The following is a 21,884-nucleotide window of genomic DNA, read 5'->3' as shown; positions in this document are numbered from 1 at the left end:
TTTTATATGGGCTTGAAAGCTGGGCGGGGTTGCGCTGTTCTTTAAATACTGTGACCATGGTGAAGGTTACTGCCTACTAGGGAGTGGAAACTGGAGCTTCATTGACATGCATGTTTAAAGGTGATATAAACTACAAGTGTAAGCACAACAATAATAAAGGAAATGCTGAAATATTTTAACATGGTATCATAACTCAAATCTGATTCGAAAGCAAAAGAAACAAAAAATCAATGACATGAAATGTCTTTTTCAATTAGATTATAAGCACCTTTTTGAAACTCGGGCTTAATTGTGTCAATACTGGATTGTAAATTGTCAACTTGATTTACAAGCAAATGTGTAATATATGAAATTATGTATTAAAACATAACAATCAAACGATAAGTACAGTCGCATTCTATTCCAAACAGGTGAAACAGATTGATACGGAATTATTTTCCAAAAATTGCAGTAATTCTGACTTTATTCTCGGTGTGTCTCGCCCTCTGTTGGTCATAATAGATTCTGCATGTAAACGTGAACCCGTATGCTCCACCTCTTTAATTGCGTCAGAAGTTGTTTTGGTAAATTTCCGGCTCTGAGCGATCATGTGACACAAGCTGGTACGCTTGCACATCCTAACCCTTTCCTCCCGAATAAAGGCCTGGCCGAAGTGGATTCCCTCAGGAGATTGTCACCCCAGAAAACATGGCAGTTGAGGGGGGTGGTCAAAGGGGCCCTTTGTTCGAACGCAATGGGGTTCCGGGTACGTCCAGCGCCCCGGTTGATATGGACACGGCGATAGTGCTACTGGGAGCCGGGGTGACGGCGATAACACATCCACTGCTCTACGTGAAACTGCTCATCCAGGTAGCTTGCTAGCTGTCCCGAGCAAAATACATAATGTGCTGAAAGAAAACATGTTAAAAACACTGTATGTGTGCTCTGGAAACTGTTTTGGCATTAAAAGTAGTTTGGCGAAGTCTCATTTGAGAACCATTTATGCACCGCGGCACTACGGTGGTGCGCCTTAACGATAAGGGCGCAGTTGGCGCAGATATGTTACGGATGTGTTGGTGATAGCTGTGTTCTTAACGTTTTAACGCATTGTCATCATGCAAGTGTTTTTCGTTCACGTCTTGCACTGCGTGTCCCTTTTTTACATTGCATTCCTGTGTTGTTCAAGTTATTTTTTACAGTCATACTCTTAATATTTTATCTCGTAGTCTACACCCAGATCCCCTTTGACGTTTATTAGGGATTTGTATACTCGTGTTCTACTGGACGCTAAAACACCAGGACATGCTCAAAATATGAAAATAACCCTATAGAACAATCAGCATGAACAACCACGCAATACAAGTGACATTTATTTGTTTTTGTTGAACTTGACAGATGACTAATTTGCCTCTTAAAATGTGCATTTACTATTGGCCAAACAATTTATAGAGCACTACTGTGTCCCTCTCCAGTAGCTGGTGTTGTAGGGGCATTGTTAACTGAGACAATGTGCTACATTTTCATTTGACATGGCCCAAGCACAGAACTCCAGCCCTTGTTATTGCTCATTGTAGGTGTGACTGCTGGTCAGGGAGTCTGCCCCTCAGATTGATCTTTGCAATGTCTCACCTGCTAGGTTGGTCATGAACCTCTGCCCCCCACAGTGGGAACCACCATGTTTGGGCGGAAGGTGCTGTACCTTCCTGGATTCTTCTCTTATGGTAAGTGTCCTATGGGTTGAACAATCAGCCATGTCTCAGAAGCACATCTGACTTGATTGGCGTTCTGCATACCAAAGAAGATTTTGTAGTAGAAGATTGCAGGTTAGACTCTCTGATGATTTTCAGTTGAATTGCTATAATAAATAGAATTCAGTAACTTGTAACTAGGTACAGTTGGATGGTCTGTCAGGAATACCACTGAAAAAAGGGTTAGGTGTGTTGCTGCATACAAAGGAAAAAACGCTGGTAATGCACTATCACCATAAACAGTCTGTGATTACTGTGATCTTCTGAACTAAAACCATGATTGGCACACTCATTAATAATTTTCCTGAAATTTTGGTATTGTTCCTCATTAATGGGAGGAAGTATTTTTGGAGTTGAGAGCTTGATAATTTATTTTCCTCCCTTTTCTAAAAATCTGTCCGTCATTCTATACCTTGTCATGGATTTGTTTCTATTCATCATCAAACCATTTTTTAAACAACCCATATCTAACATAATTTTTTAGGAAAGACCATTTATGGTTATATTCAGTATGTGTGCAAATGCTATATACACTCAGTGACCACTTTATTAGGTAGACCTGTACAGTTTCTGTTTGAGTATCTCAGAAACTGCTTATCTCCTTGGATTTTCACGCACAATAGTCTCTACAGTTTTCAGAGGTTATTGTTTAAACTATGCACAGTAAGTGTAAAAGTTGTGTGATGTTTCCCCCTTGCTGCCCTGCCAGTGCCTTGTTTGCTGGGTTGTCTCCTGTGGTCATGTGGGCGGGAGTGAGCCCTGCAGACTGGCTGTGCTCCATGCTCATGCCCTCTCTCCCCATACTACAGCGCGGCACATCGTACGCGTGGATGGAAAGAGGGGGCTTTTCCGTGGCCTGTCGCCTCGTGTCATGTCAAGTGCCATCTCCACCATTGTGCGCACCAAGGTCAAACAGGTCAGCGCACTTACCGGTTTATTGTGGGCGATGCAGCTGTAGGTGTCAAAGGGTAATGATAGAATGTAGTCACAGTCAACGATCTGCAACTGCATTGTCCTCTCCCCGGGCCTTTGTTTATGCCCTAAATGCCACAGCATTCTAAGCTATTTAAAAGGGGGTTAGAAACAGAAGTCTCTAATCAGAGCATGTGCGAGTTTCCCTAAATTGAAATGGAAGGAACCTTCAGCGCCATGCTTGCCTTTCTTTAGTAATGATGCAAGATCTCAAATCACCATCTCAAAAGGCTTCACAGGATGGCAATGAATTTCAATTGCAATGAAATAAAATTGTTGAGGTGCATTTTAATGCTAGTTAACCATGATAGTCCAAGGAATTCCAGCAAACAAAATCTGTGGAAGATCTCGGTAATCCAAACTCACGTTCCTCTTTCATGTCTCCAGACAGTTCCGGCAGAAGACACGGAGCAGGTGTCCAATAGGGATGACCTGAAGACGTCCTTCAGGAAGGTGGTCAGGGAGGTGAGTGGTCCCCTGAGCAGTCTAGGCGTGTCCTTTGTGATGATGCTGAGCTGGAGCTCATAACTGCTCCTGCGTTGTGTTCCAGACCTCTCACGAGATGGTGGTCCAGTGCCTATCCCGAATTGCCACACAGCCCTTCCATGGTAAGAGTCTCTCTTCCGGGGACTGAACTTAACCAGGTTGTGGATTTAAATCCCAGATGGGAGTGTGCTCCCAGGCCTCTAAAAGGTTTTCTATTAATTGCCCAAGGACATTAAATCAATTTATTGGAAGACCTTGTCCAGAGCAGATTGCAAATATATAAATGCTTTGAAAAAGAGCACCAGTTGTAAGAACGTATAAAATAGCTTGGTTAGAGATGGTAACTGTAGTTCTGCAGGAAATTCTGGAACAACTTTAATTGTTAGAATACTGCTATGTGGTGTATTGCGTATAATGTGTTCTTACTGTTAACGCTGTAAAATAATGTCATGCTGTGGACATATAAACATAAAGAAATGTTGAAATATAAAACAAATTTGTCACTGGCATTTTTATATTATGCCAGTGACAAATGAAAATGCTCCAACACAGGATTAATTTGTTTTTAATCTTTTGTTGTGAATTCAGATTTGTTGTGAGGCATTTCCTCTTGAACTTGAATGACAGGCCAAGGGTAAATCCAGAATGTTAGTGCTGTGATTTTATGGGGCAACCACAATGGGTGGTCAAGAAAAGTGTCAGATTATGGTGGTTATGTATGTAGTAACTGACACTAAAACACAGCCCTCATTGTGCAGAAAGAGCCCGGGATGTGGCATGTCTCTGACCCTCTGCTTCTTCCACAGTCATCTCTGTGCGCTGTATGGCTCAGTTTGTGGGGAGGGAGGTCAAGTACAGGTAAACGCGTCTGAAGTGTGATGTGTTCTGTCACAGTAATTTGCTGTGAAATGTTACAACACCGTTTTTAGTGTTGATGTCTTGAGTGACTCCATCCGATTCTGTCCCTTCTCCATTCCCAGGGGTCTGTTCAGCTGCATCGCCAAAATCTTCCAGGAGGAAGGCGTGGGTGGTTTTTTTGTGTACGTCTGTGTCCATATCTATGTCTGTGTCCAAATGTTAGTTCTCTTTCATTGTGCCACCGCTTAGCCAGCTAGCTGCGTAGTTAACTAGCATAGGTCCATTTTCGAATGTCTTACTGTAAAAAAAACTTTTTTTATGTATTGTTGTTTCTGCCCGTTTATTTTATTTTTATTTATTTATTTGCTTCTTCAGGGTGAGTACCCTGGCATTGGCACACTCAATAGTAATTTTCCTGAAACTTTGGTATTGTTCTTCATTAATGGGAGGAAGTATTTTTGGAGTTGAGAGCTTGAGAATTTATTTTCCTCCCTTTTCTAAAAATCTGTCCATCATTCTATACCTTGTCATGGATTTGTTTCTATTCATCATCAAACCATTTTTTTAACAACCCATATCTAACATATAATTTTTTAGGAAAGACCATTTATGGTTATATTCAGTATGTGTGCAAATGCCATATACAATCAGTGACCACTTTATTAGGTAGACGTGTACAGTTTCTGTTTGAGTATCTCAGAAACTGCTTATCTTCTTGGATTTTCACGCACAATAGTCTCTACAGTTTTCGGAGGTTATTGTTTAAACTATGCACAGTAAGTGTGAAAGTTGTGTGAAGTTTCAGTTAATCAGATGCATTCGCAGAGCTTATTGGTTAAGCCTGGTATTATTTCCACATGTTTTTCATATTAAAATAGCTCACCCTCATTATCAGGCAAGAGTGACTGAGACCATTTTGTATGTGATAAAACTATTTGAATTGGAGGTGTTTGTGTCACTGATCTAAAAAGAGTACTTTGCATCTTTAGTGGCCTGATACCCCACGTCTTGGGTGAGGTGATATTCCTGTGGTGCTGTAACCTTCTGGCTCACCTCATCAACACCTACGCTGTGGATGACAACGTGAGTGTGACTACTCTGGCCACTAGGGGGCAGAGTAGTATGTGCTGTCATTTTAACAGCTGAGGTCTACAGGTTTACAGTTTCCTCTTATTTCCGTAGATTAGAATTCTTTCGGTTTTTTTCTGTGAAAAATAACTGTTTGTTATGTTGTGGTATAATTCAAATCAAAGTATTTTTTAACGTACTTTGTGTGTAATATAATTACAATATTTTGAGTATTGGCAATAGCAATAATTTCATTTACGAGCATTTATAAAGAGCAATCAAAATAATCATTTTTAAGTATGCAGAGAAAACAAATAACCTGTTTTATTCAGTTTCGTTTTTTGCATTAGCATTCAGTATTGCTTGTTTGGGGCTGTGTTGCTTACAAAACGCACTGCAATTTACATTTTAACCACCCAGACTCACTCCAACTCACTTAGCCAGATTCCACTTCAAGGGCTGCCAGTCACAATGAGCTTGAGGTGGAATAGCCATTACAGACAGACACACTGTTTGAGACCTCCGACTATCACGGTTTAAAGTGACAAACTTTACAGGAGGAGGACATTTTTAATCTACAATTTATATATTTACAGAGAAAAAAAAGCCTGTGTACATCTTTGATCTGTGGAGAATGTTTTAAATGCAAGAAAAAAGTTGTTGCACAGAGTCTTTAAGGCTGTAGTAATAACTTAATCTCCATTTGTTTGTAGGTCACCATGCTTCTTTACTGTGTAATTGTACATATAGTAATAGTGCTGTTGCATTGTCACTTCCTCATCCTGGCTTCATTATAATGTTTAATTGTATCTTTTTTCGCCATCATATTTCTTCAGTTTAGCCAAGCCCCGGCAGTGAGGAGTTACACTAAGTTTGTAATGGGGGTGAGTAAGCTATTGTCCTTTTAAGTTCACTCAGTTTTATAATGAACTTATCTTTTTTTAAAGAACCTTCCCGTCTGTCAGTGCATTGTAATGCTATCTGTACAAATGACACACAGGTCTACACTGTAGTTTATTTATGTGTGTTTCATGTGTGTTTTATGTCTAAATTCCTCTCAAATAGCAGGTGATGTATCTGAGGTGCAGAGAGGGAAGCCTGCTGTTTTCATTTGGACGGTCAGCTTATCTGCCCTACCCTGAACTCTGACACACCTGATTTTGCTACCTGGTCTGAACAGACCCAGCTTATCACATGAATTATTTATTATGAACCCTTATTTATACATTACACTGTATGATAAGATTCACTTGGACCACTGCCCATTTATACATTACACTGTATGATAAGATTCACTAGGACTGCTGCCCATATATACATTACACTGTATGATAAGATTCACTAGGACTGCTGCCCATTTATACATTACACTGTATGATAAGATTCACTAGGACTGCAGCCCATCAGGAGGTGAATAGAGGGGAGGCTCTTGACTATTGTCTACTGTGATGTACACATAACGTAGAGCTTGTAAAGAGCTTGACTGCCTCTTTCGTTTGGGGGGCTTTGACTCACCTGTCGCTCGTCCCCCTCCCTCTCCAGATCGCGGTCAGCGTGTTGACGTACCCTTTCATGCTTGTGGCAGACCTCATGGCGGTAAACAACTGTGGGTAAGGGCTTCCCGCCGGATTGTTCTGTCTGTTACCCGTGCGTAGTGGAGGCTGGGAGAGGCCCTCTCTGCTCAGTTACTTTAAATTCCTCTCATCCATGGTCACATTAAATTGAGGTAGAAGGATTAGTGTTTGTGTACAGCGATTTGAGATGAAGACTTTTAATGGACCGATTATGAGCCAAGAGATATTAAACTCAAAGAACAAAGGAATTTCTTCATATAATCTTAAATTGGTCTGGCCTCCCTTTGAAAGGATATTTTCATCGTAATGAGACTTGGCTGAATAAATATAAGTTCTGAAGGCTGCCATGTTCACCATGACCGTAGATCCTAGACGGGGCAGGGGGGACTTGGGGAAACATCACGGGGGTGGGGGACTCCAGCTGAGGCTCTGATGCTCCCTGTGGTCTGCCCCTGATCTCAGCCACGGAGGCGACCCAGCCAGTGCTGAGCCCTGCAGGGAGAGAAACGCTCAGCCCCATCCTCAACTCATGACATTTCTGAGGTTGGCCATTCCCAATGAAAAAAATAATCAAATAAAAACAAATGTGTACCGATGATAATGACATATAAAATGGCAGCTTGGGAAGGAGCATTCTCAGTATCTGTAGGGCCAGTCTTTGCTGTGAGTCTTGATGAAAAGGCTCTTGTGAACCTGTACGGCCCACCATATGTTGTACGATATGTTTAGGCACTCCCCCGACTCATTGTGCTACTGAGGATCAGAGTCTGGTGCACTGAAAGGGGGGGCATGACTGGCGGTTATCATAGCTTCATTGTGCTGTGTGCTCTTGTCTCTGCAGGCTGGCAGCTGGTCTCCCCCCAAACTCCCCCATCTTCAAGTCCTGGGTCCATTGTTGGAGACACCTCGGTGTCCAGGTATGCCGCACTGAGAGTTCAGCTATATGGTTCTGCTGGTATTACCCTCCATTTTGCTTTCTCCATTTTAAATAGCTAATTTTATATAATGTTAATCTGCTGTGTCAGAGATTAATACATATACACTACAGTACAACTTTCAGAAGCGCTGCGCTGGAAATTCCTGTCCTAACATATGCAAGTCAAGCCACGCTTTTCCAGCTCTGTAAACTTTTGCAGCCTCATGAAAGAGTTTTCTGATGTAGAGTATGGTGTGTGTGTGTGTGTGTGTGTGTGTGTGTGTGTGTGTGTGTGTGACGCGTTTCTCTGCGGTCTGCAGGGTCAGCTGTTCCGGGGCTCCAGTTTCTTCTTCCGCAGAGCACCTTTGGCGGTAACGGCCTTGGATTGACCTCCGTCTCGACCTTGCCTTTGACCATGGAGTGACCTGACCTTTGACCTTGGTGTGTCCTCCACCACTGTTTGCCCTTAAAACCTTGGTACTTTGAGGAGACTAAAAAGTAGCCAAAACCCTGTTCTGTATTTTTGTTACACTCTGGGGAGGTGGACACAGCAGACATTTCCCTTCACTAATTTATTATATTGTTTGCGTTGTTTGCCTACTTTCGTCTGATACAAGCAATTTATTTTACTGAACAAGGTATTAACCTCTACTCCGGAGTAGGCACAGCCACTTGCACAACAAGAAATATATGTATTTTTATGCTTTTGTTAATGATGTTTTATGTTGTTATTTTTTTAATGGAAGGCATTCAGGACAAGACCTTGCTCATTCTGTTCAGCTTGCCTGTTGAATTGTACACAGGCTGTTACTTTTTAAAAGGGCATTTTCTTTCCAATTTGACCAATTGAAAGTTGCGGAGGCCAGTTCTAATCCTGCCATAATTTCTGAACACATTGTATCCACTTAGTAATTGTAATTCAAGGCTATTTCTCAGCCATATATCAATGTGTTTAAAAGGAATTCAAGATTAATGTAAAACAAAAGGAGTCTTTCAGTTATTCTACAAGCAGCTAAAGATGGAGGAGATAAGGCCGCAAAAAGGATCTGTCATCACACTTACAAACCAAGCTGTTAAAATCAATTCATTGTTCATAATCTCCATTTTAAATGGCATGTTTTCCCAAAAACAAGTCTCAGCCAGAAGTTCACTACAATGTTGAAAATACATGGTTGGCTTTGTGAAAAGTAGTATATGTGAAAATATAAAATCCGTAATATGAGGAACATAAGGAATTTACACCCCCGGTCAAAAGTTTGGAATCACCTTGTCTTTTTCAATATTTTATTTTCTCTGTAATCAAAGAATTCACACATGGTCAAAGCACAGGCTGAGATCATCTATTAAGGGTATTTTTTTGTCCATTTTGGTTGCACCATGCAGTAATTAGAACTTTTTATATGTAGTCCCCCATTTCAATGTTTGAGACAAATTATGTCAAATAAAAGAGTCGTGTTTTGTATTTGGTTGCATATCCTTTGCATGCCATGACTTCCTGATGTCTGTGACCCATCAACATCATCAGAGTCTGGATATCTTATTCTTTTATTTGACATTATGTTAATTTGTCTCAAACATTGAAATTGGGGCAACCTATAAAAAGTTATGTAATTACTACATGGTGAAACAAAACTGTATAAAAGAATACGCTTTGATAAATACGCTCCTGTGCTTTGACCATGTGTGAATTCTTTGATTACAAGCAGAGAAAATAAAATATTAAATCAGAAAAAGCAGTAAGGTCAAGGTGATTCCAAACTTTTGATCGGGATTGTACTTCTGATCAACTATGCAGCATGTTAGATGTGTCAGTTATTGCCATGTTTATGTGCTCAATGGAGTCCATATATTGTAGAACCCCCCCCTCTTTTTCCTTTTTTTTTCATCCATGTTGTGAACAAAAAAGTATTCATCAGGGAACACGTATAGACTTGTGTTGATAGAATAATTCAAATAATTTCTTACTGGAGGACAAGTTGAAATCACATTTTTCAGAAGCATTTTGTTTTGTTTATACATCTCTTGTCAGATATCCAGGGTATTAGTGCTGTTTTCCACTCCTAGTCTTGCTGAAAGGATTGTTTAATTTAATGCATAATGTATGCATCAATGTAGATATGAAAGTTGAAATTATTTATATATTTCGAACTATACACTCACTGAGTACTTTATTAGGAACTTATTCATGTGATTATCAGATGACCATGGGATGATTGTTGTTGCTAGACAGGGTGGTTTGAGTATCTCAGAAACAGCTGATCCCCTGGGATTTTCACAACAGTCTCTAGAATTGGCAGAGAATGGTGTGAAAAACAAAAAACATCCAGTGAGCAGCAGTTCTGTGGTCAGTAATGCCTTGTTAATGAGAGAGGTCAGAGGAGAATTGCCAGACTGGTCAAAGCTAATAGAAAGGTGACAGTAACGCACATAACCAGGCATTACAACAGTGGTATGTAGAAGAGAACCTCTTAAGTGGATAGGCTACAGATAAATACCTAATAAAGTGCTCACTGAGTGTATGTTGGATACTTTGACCAATGTCTAAATGTACATTTTCCATACATTTAGGATTTTGCATTTTATCACATATGTAACTTTTTCATGGGCCAAACTGAGCTTCAAACTGAGCTTCAAGCTGAGCCTACAGGAAATGGTAGCACTTATTAGTCACTGACTTTTGTATGCTCCCCATTGGGTATATTATTAATGACTGATAATATTACATGTTCTTTGTGTCCATTCATTCCTCAGTGTTCTCTTCGGTAACTTCCATGGTGCCCCAGTAGGGTCGTGTGCATTCGTAAAAAAGAGCAGAGCATGAAGCCAAGAGCGATACATACTGAGAGATGTGTTCGCTAGCTATTTTACTACTTAGTTTGAAGCACTTTAAAATACATTTTTGAACATGATTACATTTCAAAAGCAAAATGTAAAACTTAACAGTGTAATATTTTAGCATTTTTAAGTTTGTGCTTTTAAAATGTCACAGATGCTCCTTGGTGTATTGTGTTGTGTGCATGTGTGTTTAATCAGATATTGTTGCAGTTTGAAATCTGATTTGCCTTGCAAATTGATCTCAGAAAAAAAAAAAACTAAAGAAATAAATGCATCTCTTTTGATTTCTGCTTTGTTAAAATAATTGTGTAAACTTGCATTAGCGTACTGTTGAGTACATAGTGTTTCTTGTTTGTGATCATAAAGTTTCCCCCAAGATCACCCATTTCCAAGCTGAAAAGCCATCTATTGTGTATATGTGTGTGTGATGCTATCACTCTTTTTTTCCTATTTGGAATCTTTCGCAGTCATTTGTCCTCATCATAGTTAATCATTCAGTCACGCTCCAGATTTTAATTGGTCATTCTACTAAATTGGATTTGCTTCCCATCTGTGAGGTAACGAACTTTACCCAAATGTACCAAATGTATTTAAATATACCGAAATGGGAAAAGGTTCTCTACTACAGATAAACTAACTCTAAACCGCTAACTCTTTCTCTACATTCTCAGAGGTTGCAGTGCTTCACTATAGCCCTACCAAGTCCTGCATTACAGACAGTGTATTCAGAGAACGTCCATATAAATAGAGACATAGGAATACCATGACATAACCAGTTCATTGTGGTCAAATGTGGTCATTGGGGGAGGGGGACAGGTGCTCGTCAGGGAAACCTCTAATGCGTGAGGCCAGTGACGGCATAATCACAGAATTCTGGTGGCTGCATAAAGTGGTGGCCATATGCAGGTGTTATACTGTAACCTCCTACATCCTTAATGTATATTACATTGGTTTTTATCAATGTCCAGTATCAAAACCACAAGTTTTTAGCACCTGCCCTCTTTGTTATTGATTTTGAGGGAGTCATTTTTCTGGGTTTTTTTATTTATTAATTCATTTCATTGACCATCACAGCTTGTTTAAGTGGAGAAGAAACAAGGCACAGTCTTTCAGAGTTTGAGTGAAGTTGTGTCCCTGGTCCCGGTCTTAAGGTGTTGCCATGAATTCCCAGCATTCTGTTTGATGAAATCTGCTGTACATTTCTAAGTGTTCTTAATTTGGAGTGGAGCAGAAATGTCTGTTCTCTTAATGGAAATAAATATATATATTTTGCCTCAAAGCATGCATGTAATCATGTTCTCCCTTCCTGGAGGAATTTTGACTGACAAGTTTCACTCCAATTTAGCGTTTCATCTTTTGATGAAAGTGAGGAATTGACCGTCTTTCTGTCTGTGCTTGCTGTTGAATTGCATCCAAAATTTTGACATTAGTGGGCAGGTTTGCAAAACGTTATGCCATTATTTGTTTTATGAGCCGATCATCATCTTCATAATACTGTCAAATCTAATGTGACCCAAGTCTATAATTAGGCATACGTTGGTACAACTTTGGTAACCTATAAAACCTACCATTTTATGGCCTACTGTATGAGACTGACAGGAATATGTGTGTTTTACTACATACTGTACAATACACAAACATACATTTGTGTGAATAGTGTGTTAGATATACATTTATGAAATCAAAAGTGTTCTTCTGGCTGCCTAATTTTATACATTTAGACTTACCCTGCAGAGATTCGAGAAAAATATGTATTATTATTTAATAAGCTATTAATGGAAGTAGGGTACTACTAGGGTATACAATTGACGTTGGCTGAAACACATTCAAAGGTTTATTTCTCAGATATATGAATATTAGTCAGTTAATGTTAGTTCACCGTCAGTAATTTAGACAGACGGCCAGGCGCCGGGAGGACGGGTGTAACAGCATTTTTCATCGAGGTGAGACCTATTCGCCCACAAGGCGTGAAAGCGACTTTTATTTTGGTAGTCCCCGTCGAGCACTGCGCTTGAGGGGATGGGGAGGAGTACAGAATTAGATGCACGCTTTAGAATTCAAATTCCATGGGATCCGCAGCAACAATAAAATCCCCAATTTGTCTGGAAAAGGAATTGCTCTTCTTCATTATTATGTTGAGCGGAGACTAAAGGATTCCACGAGAGAAACGTAAGTAGCTTTGTTGGTGGTTAATGTTTACAAGTATTTCTCTTAGCGATATTGTGTGCAACCTGTAGCTACGGTCTAGCTTCTCCGCTACATGACTGTGCATTTGAGCATCTGGCTAACTGTTAGTTAGCAACTGTTCCAATGTAGTGGCTAGTGACGTGGTTGTTGTTGTGTTTTTTATTTAAACCCTTCTATAGAACTTTCCGTCGATACGCTTGTTATAAACTAATGAAAAATGACAAAAGTAAATGGTATATCCATTGACAATTTAACATGGAGCTAGCTGTTGGCTAGCTTGCTGGGACTGTTCAATACGCTGTAATGTTTCTTCGTATTTAGTGTAGCAAGTTGGCAGCCAGTACAGCTGACTCCTTTTTAGATGTTGTGATGTGCCCTAACAGACAACAGTAAAATAATTACAAAATACAGTAACGATTATTACTGTGTGTGAATGCTTTCCGTTTTACAAGGCCGTTGGATCTCTGGGATTTAAGACTTAATTCTTCTATATTACTATTTCTAATGTTTTCTTGCGGTGCTTGCCTGTTTGCTATAACGTTAGTAGACTACGTAGTTCCTAAGCATTCATTGGAAGCTGAACTAAAAACTCCTGTCTTAAATGTCTTTAACGTTACAGCCATCTGTCCCTTGTCCGGTATTGTCACCATATTTAGGCACTTTATTCTGTACGTTCTCCGAAACAAATGCTAAAGCTATCCTTGTTCATATTACCATGACCAAGTTTGCTTAATTATTTTGATCATGGTAAGAACTAATGACATGGTAAGTTCGTGATGCCACCTCGTTATGCCAGAATTTCATACTGCCACACATTTCAACAATTTATATTCATATCACAGGTCTGTATGTGTGTTGTTTGTACATTCTTCCTGGATGTTTCTGCTGGCATACTTCCTCCTACTTCCCACAGGATGCTACAGGTCTTTAAAATTCACTTATTGCATTTCCAAGTAATGGGCTCATTTCCCATGCAGGGTAAAGGGCATTAACCATGGGCTCTTTGCAATCACTAGTGTAGACATGGGCTTCAGGCTTCTCCAGACTAGCAGTCCATACTCTTCAATTTTACCAGCAGCTACACTGAAATCTCTAAGCTGATTATTGAAACTGTTGAATGTATACAGCAACAGTATAGGGCATGAAATGCAGTAATAGTATGGGATGTTTTAACTGAGATTGTACAGTATATACATAAAAAGGCAGGATTTTCCCCTTTATTTCTTTGTGTGAGGTCTATCCTGGCCCTAACCTTGATTCTCACAAGAATCATTTATGTAAATTGCAGGTACAATACTGTTGGTAATTGATACATTTAGATAGTCTGTTCTGTTTAATTCCACAGGAGGTAATAGAGCTTAACTGTAGGTGAACTTTTTTGTAATGGTAATGGTTTAGTGCACAAGTCGTCTCCTGCAGCTTCCCATAAGCACTGTTCCCACAGCTCTCTGCCCCCCCCCCCCCCCCAACCCCTGCATACCACACTTCCTGATTCCTCAGGGAAGGGGGGAGGGGAGGGGTGTTCACAAACCTCATGGCACGTGTTATTTTGATCAGGGGCTGAAAAATATGCAGATATATAAATAAATGAGATGCCTGTGGGGTCTGTGCTGAGAGGCCATGTTTAAAAATATCCCTTGAAAAACCGGAAAAGGCAGGCCACACACTCCTCTCTTGCCTGGCTGGAAGACACATTTTTAACTCTCTCAATGTTTTTGTTGGCAACACAAAATCATTCTTTTTATGTGTTCCTAACACACAACTTAGTGGGAAGACTAACTGGGAATCCCCCAAGTAAGTCACTGGATTTCTCACCAGTGTAGTAATAGGATTTCAGGGCCCTAATGCACTGTCGCAGTAAGCTGGGCGGACACTGGATGCGGTCACCGTGAGCTTGTAGTGCCAGTGTGGCTACCATTATTTAAATCATTCCAAAACATCAAAAACACCAACAGTAGCAGCATTGGTGAGTGAAATGCAATACGCTTTGGGTTTGGGTGGACTGTAAATAAATTACAGTCCAGCAAATATAAAGTGTATGAATAGTGCGAGATGTGCTTGGCGGCTGAGAGAAAATAACAGTACTCCTGCTGCCAAACAGAGGAGTTGGTTCACTGGATAATACTTTCTTGATGTGGATGCATTTTAAGTATGGTAAAGGGAAAGGTTTCTTTATCTTGTTTCTAGAAGTCTCAGCTACTGCACTGTGTCAGTTTTCTTTGTGTTAATGTTAATTATTAACCTCAGATATTGAATTTGTTCACATATTGTGATGTCAGCAGAAAAGGGTTGATTTTTTATATTTTGGGATGATGGTCTTGACCCATATTATATGTTATGTTTTGTTGACCCTGGTTCATCAAACCACATTTTGAAGTATAGGTTCATATGCATTTCAAACATTATGATAATGTTTTTAAAATATTTGTTTTGTATTGTTTTCAGGAATAACATGCATACAATTGAATTTAAATTTATGTTACCCACGTCCTGAAAGTATTTTTTATTGTGTAGGTAACATTTCCATTTAACTCATTTAGATCATTTCTGTTTGTGTTCTCTTTTCATGCCTTTTATTTTCTACAGTTCTGAGCAGCCTTTATCCTTTATTTAGTCACATTCATGAAGTGATTCATTCAAGGCTTAAAGGCTGACTCAAATCTTTTGCTTTCAGTAGCAAATTGAGGTGGTGTGGCTTTTCTGCGGTCGCACTACACACACACTTATTGATTCACTTAAAAGTTATGTTAATTTTACCATGGTACAGAAATCAGTGGATTTCAGTGTATACTGCACATTTCTCACGTGCTAGAGAACCCCCCTGCGGTAATCCTGTCTTCAGGGCCTAAGCAGCCTACAGCAGATGTGGCCACTAATTGGCTCACGTGAGGTGTCTTGCAGTGGGCGGTCTGTCCCAGGACCTCTGCCCCTGATTTAACTGCAACGGACAGGAGCCAACAAGACGTCCCATTCAGCCTGCCCTTTCCAAACATTACCTGCATTTTTTGAGATTCAGTAAATATTTTAAAGGATCTTCTGCTAAAGAAATTGGTGTCAGCACTTTTTTCTCTCCCAAAAAACAGCATTTAAATCTTGGTTTGTGTGGGTGGAGAGAGGGTTTTGTGCGGATAGAGAGGGTTTTGTGCGGATAGAGATGAGTTGTGCGGATAGAGAGGAGTTGTGCGGATAGAGGCATTCCGTGCTTGATCATTTGGATCCTCAGATCAAACCCCGTGCCTTGATGCGTCACGCTCTGTAGGCTTTTGTTCGTGCATGTGATGTCCTAGAAAACGGGACACTCCTTTGACAACGGAGCAGAATGGTCAGATCTCATTATATTACATTTATGGCAAGAGTTGTTACGCCTAAAATGTCCCAGTTATTTTCTAAAGACACATACCGGCTAAATTGAGCCTTAGGTCGTAACAGAAAGCTCCTGTAACAGTTTTTTGCAAAATCAAGTTCAAAATTTGAGTATCATTGCGTAGGTTTTCAGATGTTTTTCAAGGATGTCTTTTTACTCACCCAGCTAATTACTGCATGAAGACTACTTCCAGTTCAGTTCGCTAAAAATATAACCTCTCTTGTGTCTGATTTATGACTGGCGGGTGCTGTTGTTGGTATACCTACAAGGTTGAAACATTTTTGTTTGTTTTACCACCCTATATAATACTGGCCCAACCTGTCTGCCTGCAGAATGCGCTGCCTGTGAGGATTCTTGGGGAGCCACTCGTCCGTGAGGGGGATTTGGTGAGTCAGTCTGGGCCCCTCCCCCATCCCACATATGCTGTACATTATGTAAAGAATGAATGGTGTTACTCAATATGGTTATTAATATTTTGCAGTTGTATACTGTAGTCTGCTACCTAAGTCTACATCCGAATGGATCTAGAGTAGGGAGTAGACCAAGTAAGGTCAAGTAAAAATATCTGTATATATTCAGCATCTACAGTTTCTCTCTAAATGTTGTAGTGAAACTTCAGGAGATAAATTGGGTGCTAGTTAGTCCTGTTCTCACAGTTGTTAGCAGATTTTGTGGCCCAGACATGAGCGGAAAGCTGGAAAGTGTGCCGGACCCAGCCCCACCAGAGAGGGTTACCTTGGTGGTGGATGGCACTCATTTTGTTGTGGACCCCGCTGTCTTCACCGCTCACCCGGACACCATGTTAGGAAGGTAGGTCACAAAACCCAATATCTCACAGTCTCAATGAGATTATGTGAGATCATCAGAGATCTAGCCTCTAGTATTAATTATGCATAATAATCAGTCAGGTGTTGGATTATGAATCGATTGAGGATATAACCGTTTGAGACGGTTGTGGGGTGGCTTACTCTACTAAAGCGCTGTCTCTCAGTGAAGGGCATGCCCTGTGCTCTGGTACTGAATATTGTCCCTACCAGTGCTAAATGCTGCGTCCAGCTCCATAAGGTATCGCATCATGGCCGTTCAGGCGTTTGCAGTCTGACTGCGTCAGCTATGCATGAAGTGTACTCCTGTGGTGTAATGGCCGATGGCAGAGGGAATGCGATGTGTGCCTCTCTGGCTTCCTGCCATGGGACAGGCCTATAGCAGGGCAGATCATTTTGGGAGGGATGCCAGCCACAGTCAACCCCATCAAGTTTCAGTACCAGCCTGTAGACGATATCCTTGTGCTTAAGTCCAGTGCTTTAGTTGGACATGCCATTCAACAGTATTCATTAGGAAGTTATTTCATAGAACAGTTTCTCAATCTGAATCGGAATCAATCAGGGTAGCTGATGACTCGTGTGGTTTCAGGATGTTTGGCCCAGGACGGCAGCACAACTTCACCAGGCCCAACGGAAAGGGCGAATACGAGATCGCAGAGGGCATTGGTGCAAGCATCTTTCGGGTCGTCCTCGTAAGTTTCAAATCTCAGCACAGTTTCTCTCACGGTAATGGCAAAGTATATATAATGGAGTGAGAGACGGATCGAAACACGAGAGAAACCTCAAAAGCTCTCTACAAGCAAACATTGGAAACTTTGGCTCCTACTCTGTGTCTTCCTCCCGTCCTCAGGATTTTTACCGGACGGGGATTATGCGATGCCCGGACGGCGTTCCGGTGGCTGAGCTGCGGGAAGCCTGTGACTACCTCTGTATAAACTTTGACTACAGCACGGTGAAGTGTCGTGACCTCAGTAAGTGCAGAGACGCCTCACTGTGAGACTAAGCTCTTACTCCCTTACCTCCCACTGTCTGTGACGCACTTATGGTTTAAGATCTGTTTGGGGAAACAAAGGCTGTACTGGCTGTATGTTCTTTCAAGCAGGCTAGTAATGTGAATACATTAAAAATTACCTTACCTATTCACCCCAGTTAGTGCTACAAAAGTCTTACTTTAGTATACTTTTTTTGCATGGCCAAATTAATATATCTATTTTATAATTTCTTTTCTTTCTTTGTTGCATTTCATTCATGACAGGACTTGCATGTGTACCTCTCAGTAATTTTGGGAGAAAACAAAATTGGTAAATGGTACATATAATGTTGTGGCGATGGATTGGGTATGCTTTGAGCATAAAATCTCGGCAGCCAGTGTGAGCTCACCGTTGGATCCCATTTGTCTGTTTCCCAGGTGCTCTACTGCACGAGCTGTCCAATGACGGGGCTCGACGGCAGTTTGAGAGCTTCCTGGAGGATCTGGTGGTTCCTGCGATGGTGGGCAGCGCTCAGGAGGGCGAGCGGGAGTGTCACATGGTGGTCCTGACCGACGACGACACGGTGGACTGGGACCAGGAGCACCCGCCTCCCATGGGCGAGGAGTATTCCCAAAGTAAGTGCCGCCTCACACAGCCCTCTGCCCCGTTTCAACGTTTTATACATGTCCACATTCCACAAGAATGTGTTTCTTTTAAAAGCCAATCCGATCATTCACATCCACATGTCTGGAGGAGCTTGGTTCGTTGCACTTGCACAACCCAGGACCAAAGCTGAGTTTGGCCAGTTCACATGGAGCGGAATAATTGGCTCGCTGCTCTGAGGGTGGGGGGAGGACTCTGCAAGGGGGGTTAGTGGGATCACCGCATACCATCCGAGTACCTGATCCGTCTGGGCCGTCGAGGGACAGGGTGTAGGGGGTGTATCCCTGGCTGACATGCAGGCAATTGGAATAGATAGGGCACAATTGGCTACCAAATCAGGAGAAAACGGGAAAAGTCTGAAACAAATTAAATACAAATATACAAATAAAAAATACAACTTGGATCAGGCGATCCCAGGGTGTTTGGAAGTATTGACTTTGATAAAACCTTGGTAATATCAGGTCATTTAACTCCAGTGTAAATGTGTCCGTAACCCAATAATGGAGAAAACTGACAGAAACATCACTTTACTGCCCAGCAGTATGCTTTGTCTTCTGTTAAGCCATGTTGGGTACCTGGTAAGGTTGTAATGTTGTTGGATGAAAGTGGGCATGAAGGGTGATGTATGGTAGTAATGTGATGGGAGTGATGTTCATACAGACTGTCTCCTCCTCCACTCCAGTTATTTACAGCACAAAGTTGTACCGCTTCTTTAAGTACATCGAGAACAGAGACGTGGCCAAAGCACTGCTCAAGGAGAGGGGTCTGAAGAACATCCGCATTGGGATTGAGGGTGAGGCTCACACACACTCACAGAGACACAGATATAGGCACGCACACACACATTTAACATTATTTAATAGTATCACTTCCAAAAATAACATTCATTTTGGGTTATAAATGAATGCCCCAGCAAGTATTGTCTCTGTGACTATGGCCTAGTAAAGCTTGGTCCTCCTGTATCCCAGGGTACCCCACCTGCAAGGAGAAGGTGAAGCGGCGGCCGGGCGGCAGGTCAGAGGTCATCTATAACTACGTGCAGCGGCCCTTCATCCAGCTGTCCTGGGAGAAGGAGGAGGGGAAGAGCCGGCACGTGGACTTCCAGTGCGTGCGCAGCAAGAGCGTGCCCAACCTGGCCGCCATGGCGGAGGGGCTGTCCCGGGGAGGGACCACTCCCGCCCCGCAGGTGGACGAGCTGGACCGCCTCAACGGGCCTGCCCCACACCTCCCTCCCCTGTCCCAGCCCCCCAGCGACAGCTGAACTCGGGCACAGGCAAGGCCCACTGCCCCATGTGTGGTCCATAAGCTGCTGTACATTCTAGTGGAGGTGGTGTGAGCACCTCGCTGGAGAGAGGAATCATGTTACGCTCATGTTTACCGGCCTCAGTAACCCCCCTGTGGACCCTGCAAGAATACACATCCCAGAAGAAGCTCTTGATGGTCCCCACAAGAGTTAGCAGGAATGTTTGAGAAGGGGTTGGTGAGGTAAATTGCACCAAAGTAAGAAACGCAGAAAAGCACCGGATGCCCACTAGCGTTTCATAGATTCTTCACTATTTCTTCATCTCTTCATATTTGTTAGCCACATCATCCCTTGTAAATTTGGGATAGCGTATAAGAAGGGTGTGTCTTCTAAAGGGCAGGTAATCATCTGAGATAATCTCAAGGGCAGGTCATCCGAGAGTGTAAACTAACCTGTGCATTCATTGGGTTTGGTGTGGGAAGACCCCTACTCGTACAGGCAGATCTGCAGATGCCTGATCCACCAGATGAGCGGGCCTTGCACCTGGAAGCAGGGAATGCCCTGCTAGCTGAAGCCATCCCGCTCTGTGTGACACCATGGCCAATGATGGACCTCACTCTGGGGCTGCCAGACCATGGGCTGCAACCCTGTACAAAGGGCAAGTGCTTTAACTGGATATTCCTACTGGCAGGTCACATTCCATTTTTTATTTAGTGCATAGCTGTGGGTATACTGTGTCTGGTCAGGGGTATCAGCATCTACTCCTGAAGACTGACCGTGGTCAGAAGAAGCATGATCTTGTGTTGTTTGGGGTGAAAAAAAACGTCTGTTTGTTTGAGAGCTAGACAATTTCTTGTGAAGCTGGAGTGTGTGTTTTGTTTGGGGATTGAAGTATGGTGATTATAGATTCAAACTGACAAGGTGAATGTTGGACCTGCCTTTCAGCGTGAAGTAAACGGTATAACTTTTCAAATTGAACAGTTACAGAGTATAACTTTTGAAAACAAGAAAATGAATTGCTTACTGGATTGTTATTCCAAGTTGCATTTCATTGTTATTCCTATAAATGCATTGCATATGTGTCAATCATTGCTTAAAGTGAATCTATAATATTATTAAAAGTATGTTTATAATGTAACTGGATAAATTAGCAATGTCAGTTAATTTTCATATGGAATGTGAATGTCAATTATTTCATATAAATTGCATATGACTCAATATGGGTTTTTTTTCCCCCCACAATATTTTTTAGATTGACTTCTTACAGCTAGTAGGCCCAGCCCATCACAGTGCAGTGTAAAATCATTGCAGTTCCCCAATCACCCAGAAGGGTTGCTAGTGAGCAATTAGACTGGGGTTCACCCTGCAAACTTAAACTAAACTAAACACTAGTCGGCACTGGATCCAGATCCAGTCTGTACTGAAGGAATTAGCACTGCTTTCTGCACACGCACATTAGTCAGATTTAACAATGGAAAGGGCCCAATGATGCTATTTTGAATGTAGGGGGCCACAGTCTAAGTATTTTTGTTGGTGGAAGCAGATTTAATTTGATCTGCAGTTTTGGATTAGAGATCCTCTGCTGCTGTTCATAGTGGGATGAATCTGTGCAGTAGCATACTAACTGTTGGATGGAATCATGGAAATCCACGTTTTAGTGTCCTGTAAAGGGCTCAAAGCTCTGCCTGTCTTTTAATGGTTACTGTACCCCATTGTTTTTCCCTGTCTCTGAACACCAAAATATAAATCCAGGTTCATATTCTTTGAGCTTTTGCATTTCTTTGTGAAGGGAATATGCTTATAGTTGGTTGTTCCAATAACATGGCACCTTGTAGGATTTATTTTTACAAAAAAATGCAAGAGGCTTCATGTAGCTCTTACCAGATTTGTTATTTATAACTTGTCTTGGACCAATGTAAAGATGACTGACGGGTGTGAAGAACTGTTCAATGTTTACTCATTTTAGCTCGAGCAGTGCTCATCTTTCCAAAGAATTTTCAATATATGAAAATCAATATACTGTATGGTGTGTGGAACTGCCGTGTAATATTTTCCTTACTGTAATCTTTGTGATATATTATGCATCGAGATTAAATATTATTCTATTTTTTTCCTCAAAGTTTAAAATAAATATATGAATGATCTAAAAATAAAAAATGTGTGTAATTCCATTCTTGACGTGGGACATTTTCCATA

At 41.4% G+C, this 21,884-nt stretch overlaps 2 protein-coding genes across 2 annotated transcripts; both read left to right on the top strand.

The window, feature by feature from the left end:
* Window positions 1-585: 585 nt before the first annotated feature.
* Window positions 586-10,720, top strand: LOC133110464 (mitochondrial carrier homolog 1-like). The gene is made up of 12 exons (XM_061220601.1): window positions 586-849; window positions 1,616-1,700; window positions 2,537-2,643; window positions 3,087-3,164; window positions 3,250-3,307; window positions 3,992-4,043; window positions 4,166-4,225; window positions 5,033-5,126; window positions 5,948-5,995; window positions 6,654-6,721; window positions 7,527-7,602; window positions 7,922-10,720. The coding sequence occupies exons 1-12, from the start codon at window positions 688-690 to the stop codon at window positions 7,988-7,990; spliced, it is 957 nt and encodes a 318-aa protein (XP_061076585.1). The 5' UTR covers window positions 586-687; the 3' UTR covers window positions 7,991-10,720.
* Window positions 10,721-12,422: 1,702 nt separating this feature from the next.
* On the top strand, window positions 12,423-21,845 carry kctd20 (potassium channel tetramerization domain containing 20). The gene is made up of 8 exons (XM_061219479.1): window positions 12,423-12,605; window positions 16,320-16,373; window positions 16,644-16,797; window positions 17,401-17,503; window positions 17,662-17,782; window positions 18,220-18,417; window positions 19,128-19,238; window positions 19,414-21,845. The coding sequence occupies exons 3-8, from the start codon at window positions 16,670-16,672 to the stop codon at window positions 19,704-19,706; spliced, it is 954 nt and encodes a 317-aa protein (XP_061075463.1). The 5' UTR covers window positions 12,423-12,605; window positions 16,320-16,373; window positions 16,644-16,669; the 3' UTR covers window positions 19,707-21,845.
* The last annotated feature ends 39 nt before the right edge of the window (window positions 21,846-21,884 follow it).

This window comes from Conger conger, chromosome 14 (assembly GCF_963514075.1).
Source record: "Conger conger chromosome 14, fConCon1.1, whole genome shotgun sequence".
NCBI lineage: Eukaryota > Metazoa > Chordata > Actinopteri > Anguilliformes > Congridae > Conger > Conger conger.
This window is presented reverse-complemented; position numbering and strand designations above follow the sequence as displayed.

Coding starts and splice junctions, on each gene's coding strand:
- LOC133110464 (XM_061220601.1), top strand. CDS start 688: ATGGCAGTTGAGGGGGGTGGTCAAAGGGGCCCTTTGTTCGAACGCAAT. Junction 5,127..5,947: donor CCTACGCTGTGGATGACAAC/GTGAGTGTGACT, acceptor ATATTTCTTCAG/TTTAGCCAAGCCCCGGCAGT. Junction 6,722..7,526: donor ATGGCGGTAAACAACTGTGG/GTAAGGGCTTCC, acceptor TTGTCTCTGCAG/GCTGGCAGCTGGTCTCCCCC.
- kctd20 (XM_061219479.1), top strand. CDS start 16,670: ATGAGCGGAAAGCTGGAAAGTGTGCCGGACCCAGCCCCACCAGAGAGG. Junction 17,504..17,661: donor GCATCTTTCGGGTCGTCCTC/GTAAGTTTCAAA, acceptor TCCCGTCCTCAG/GATTTTTACCGGACGGGGAT. Junction 18,418..19,127: donor GGGCGAGGAGTATTCCCAAA/GTAAGTGCCGCC, acceptor CCTCCACTCCAG/TTATTTACAGCACAAAGTTG.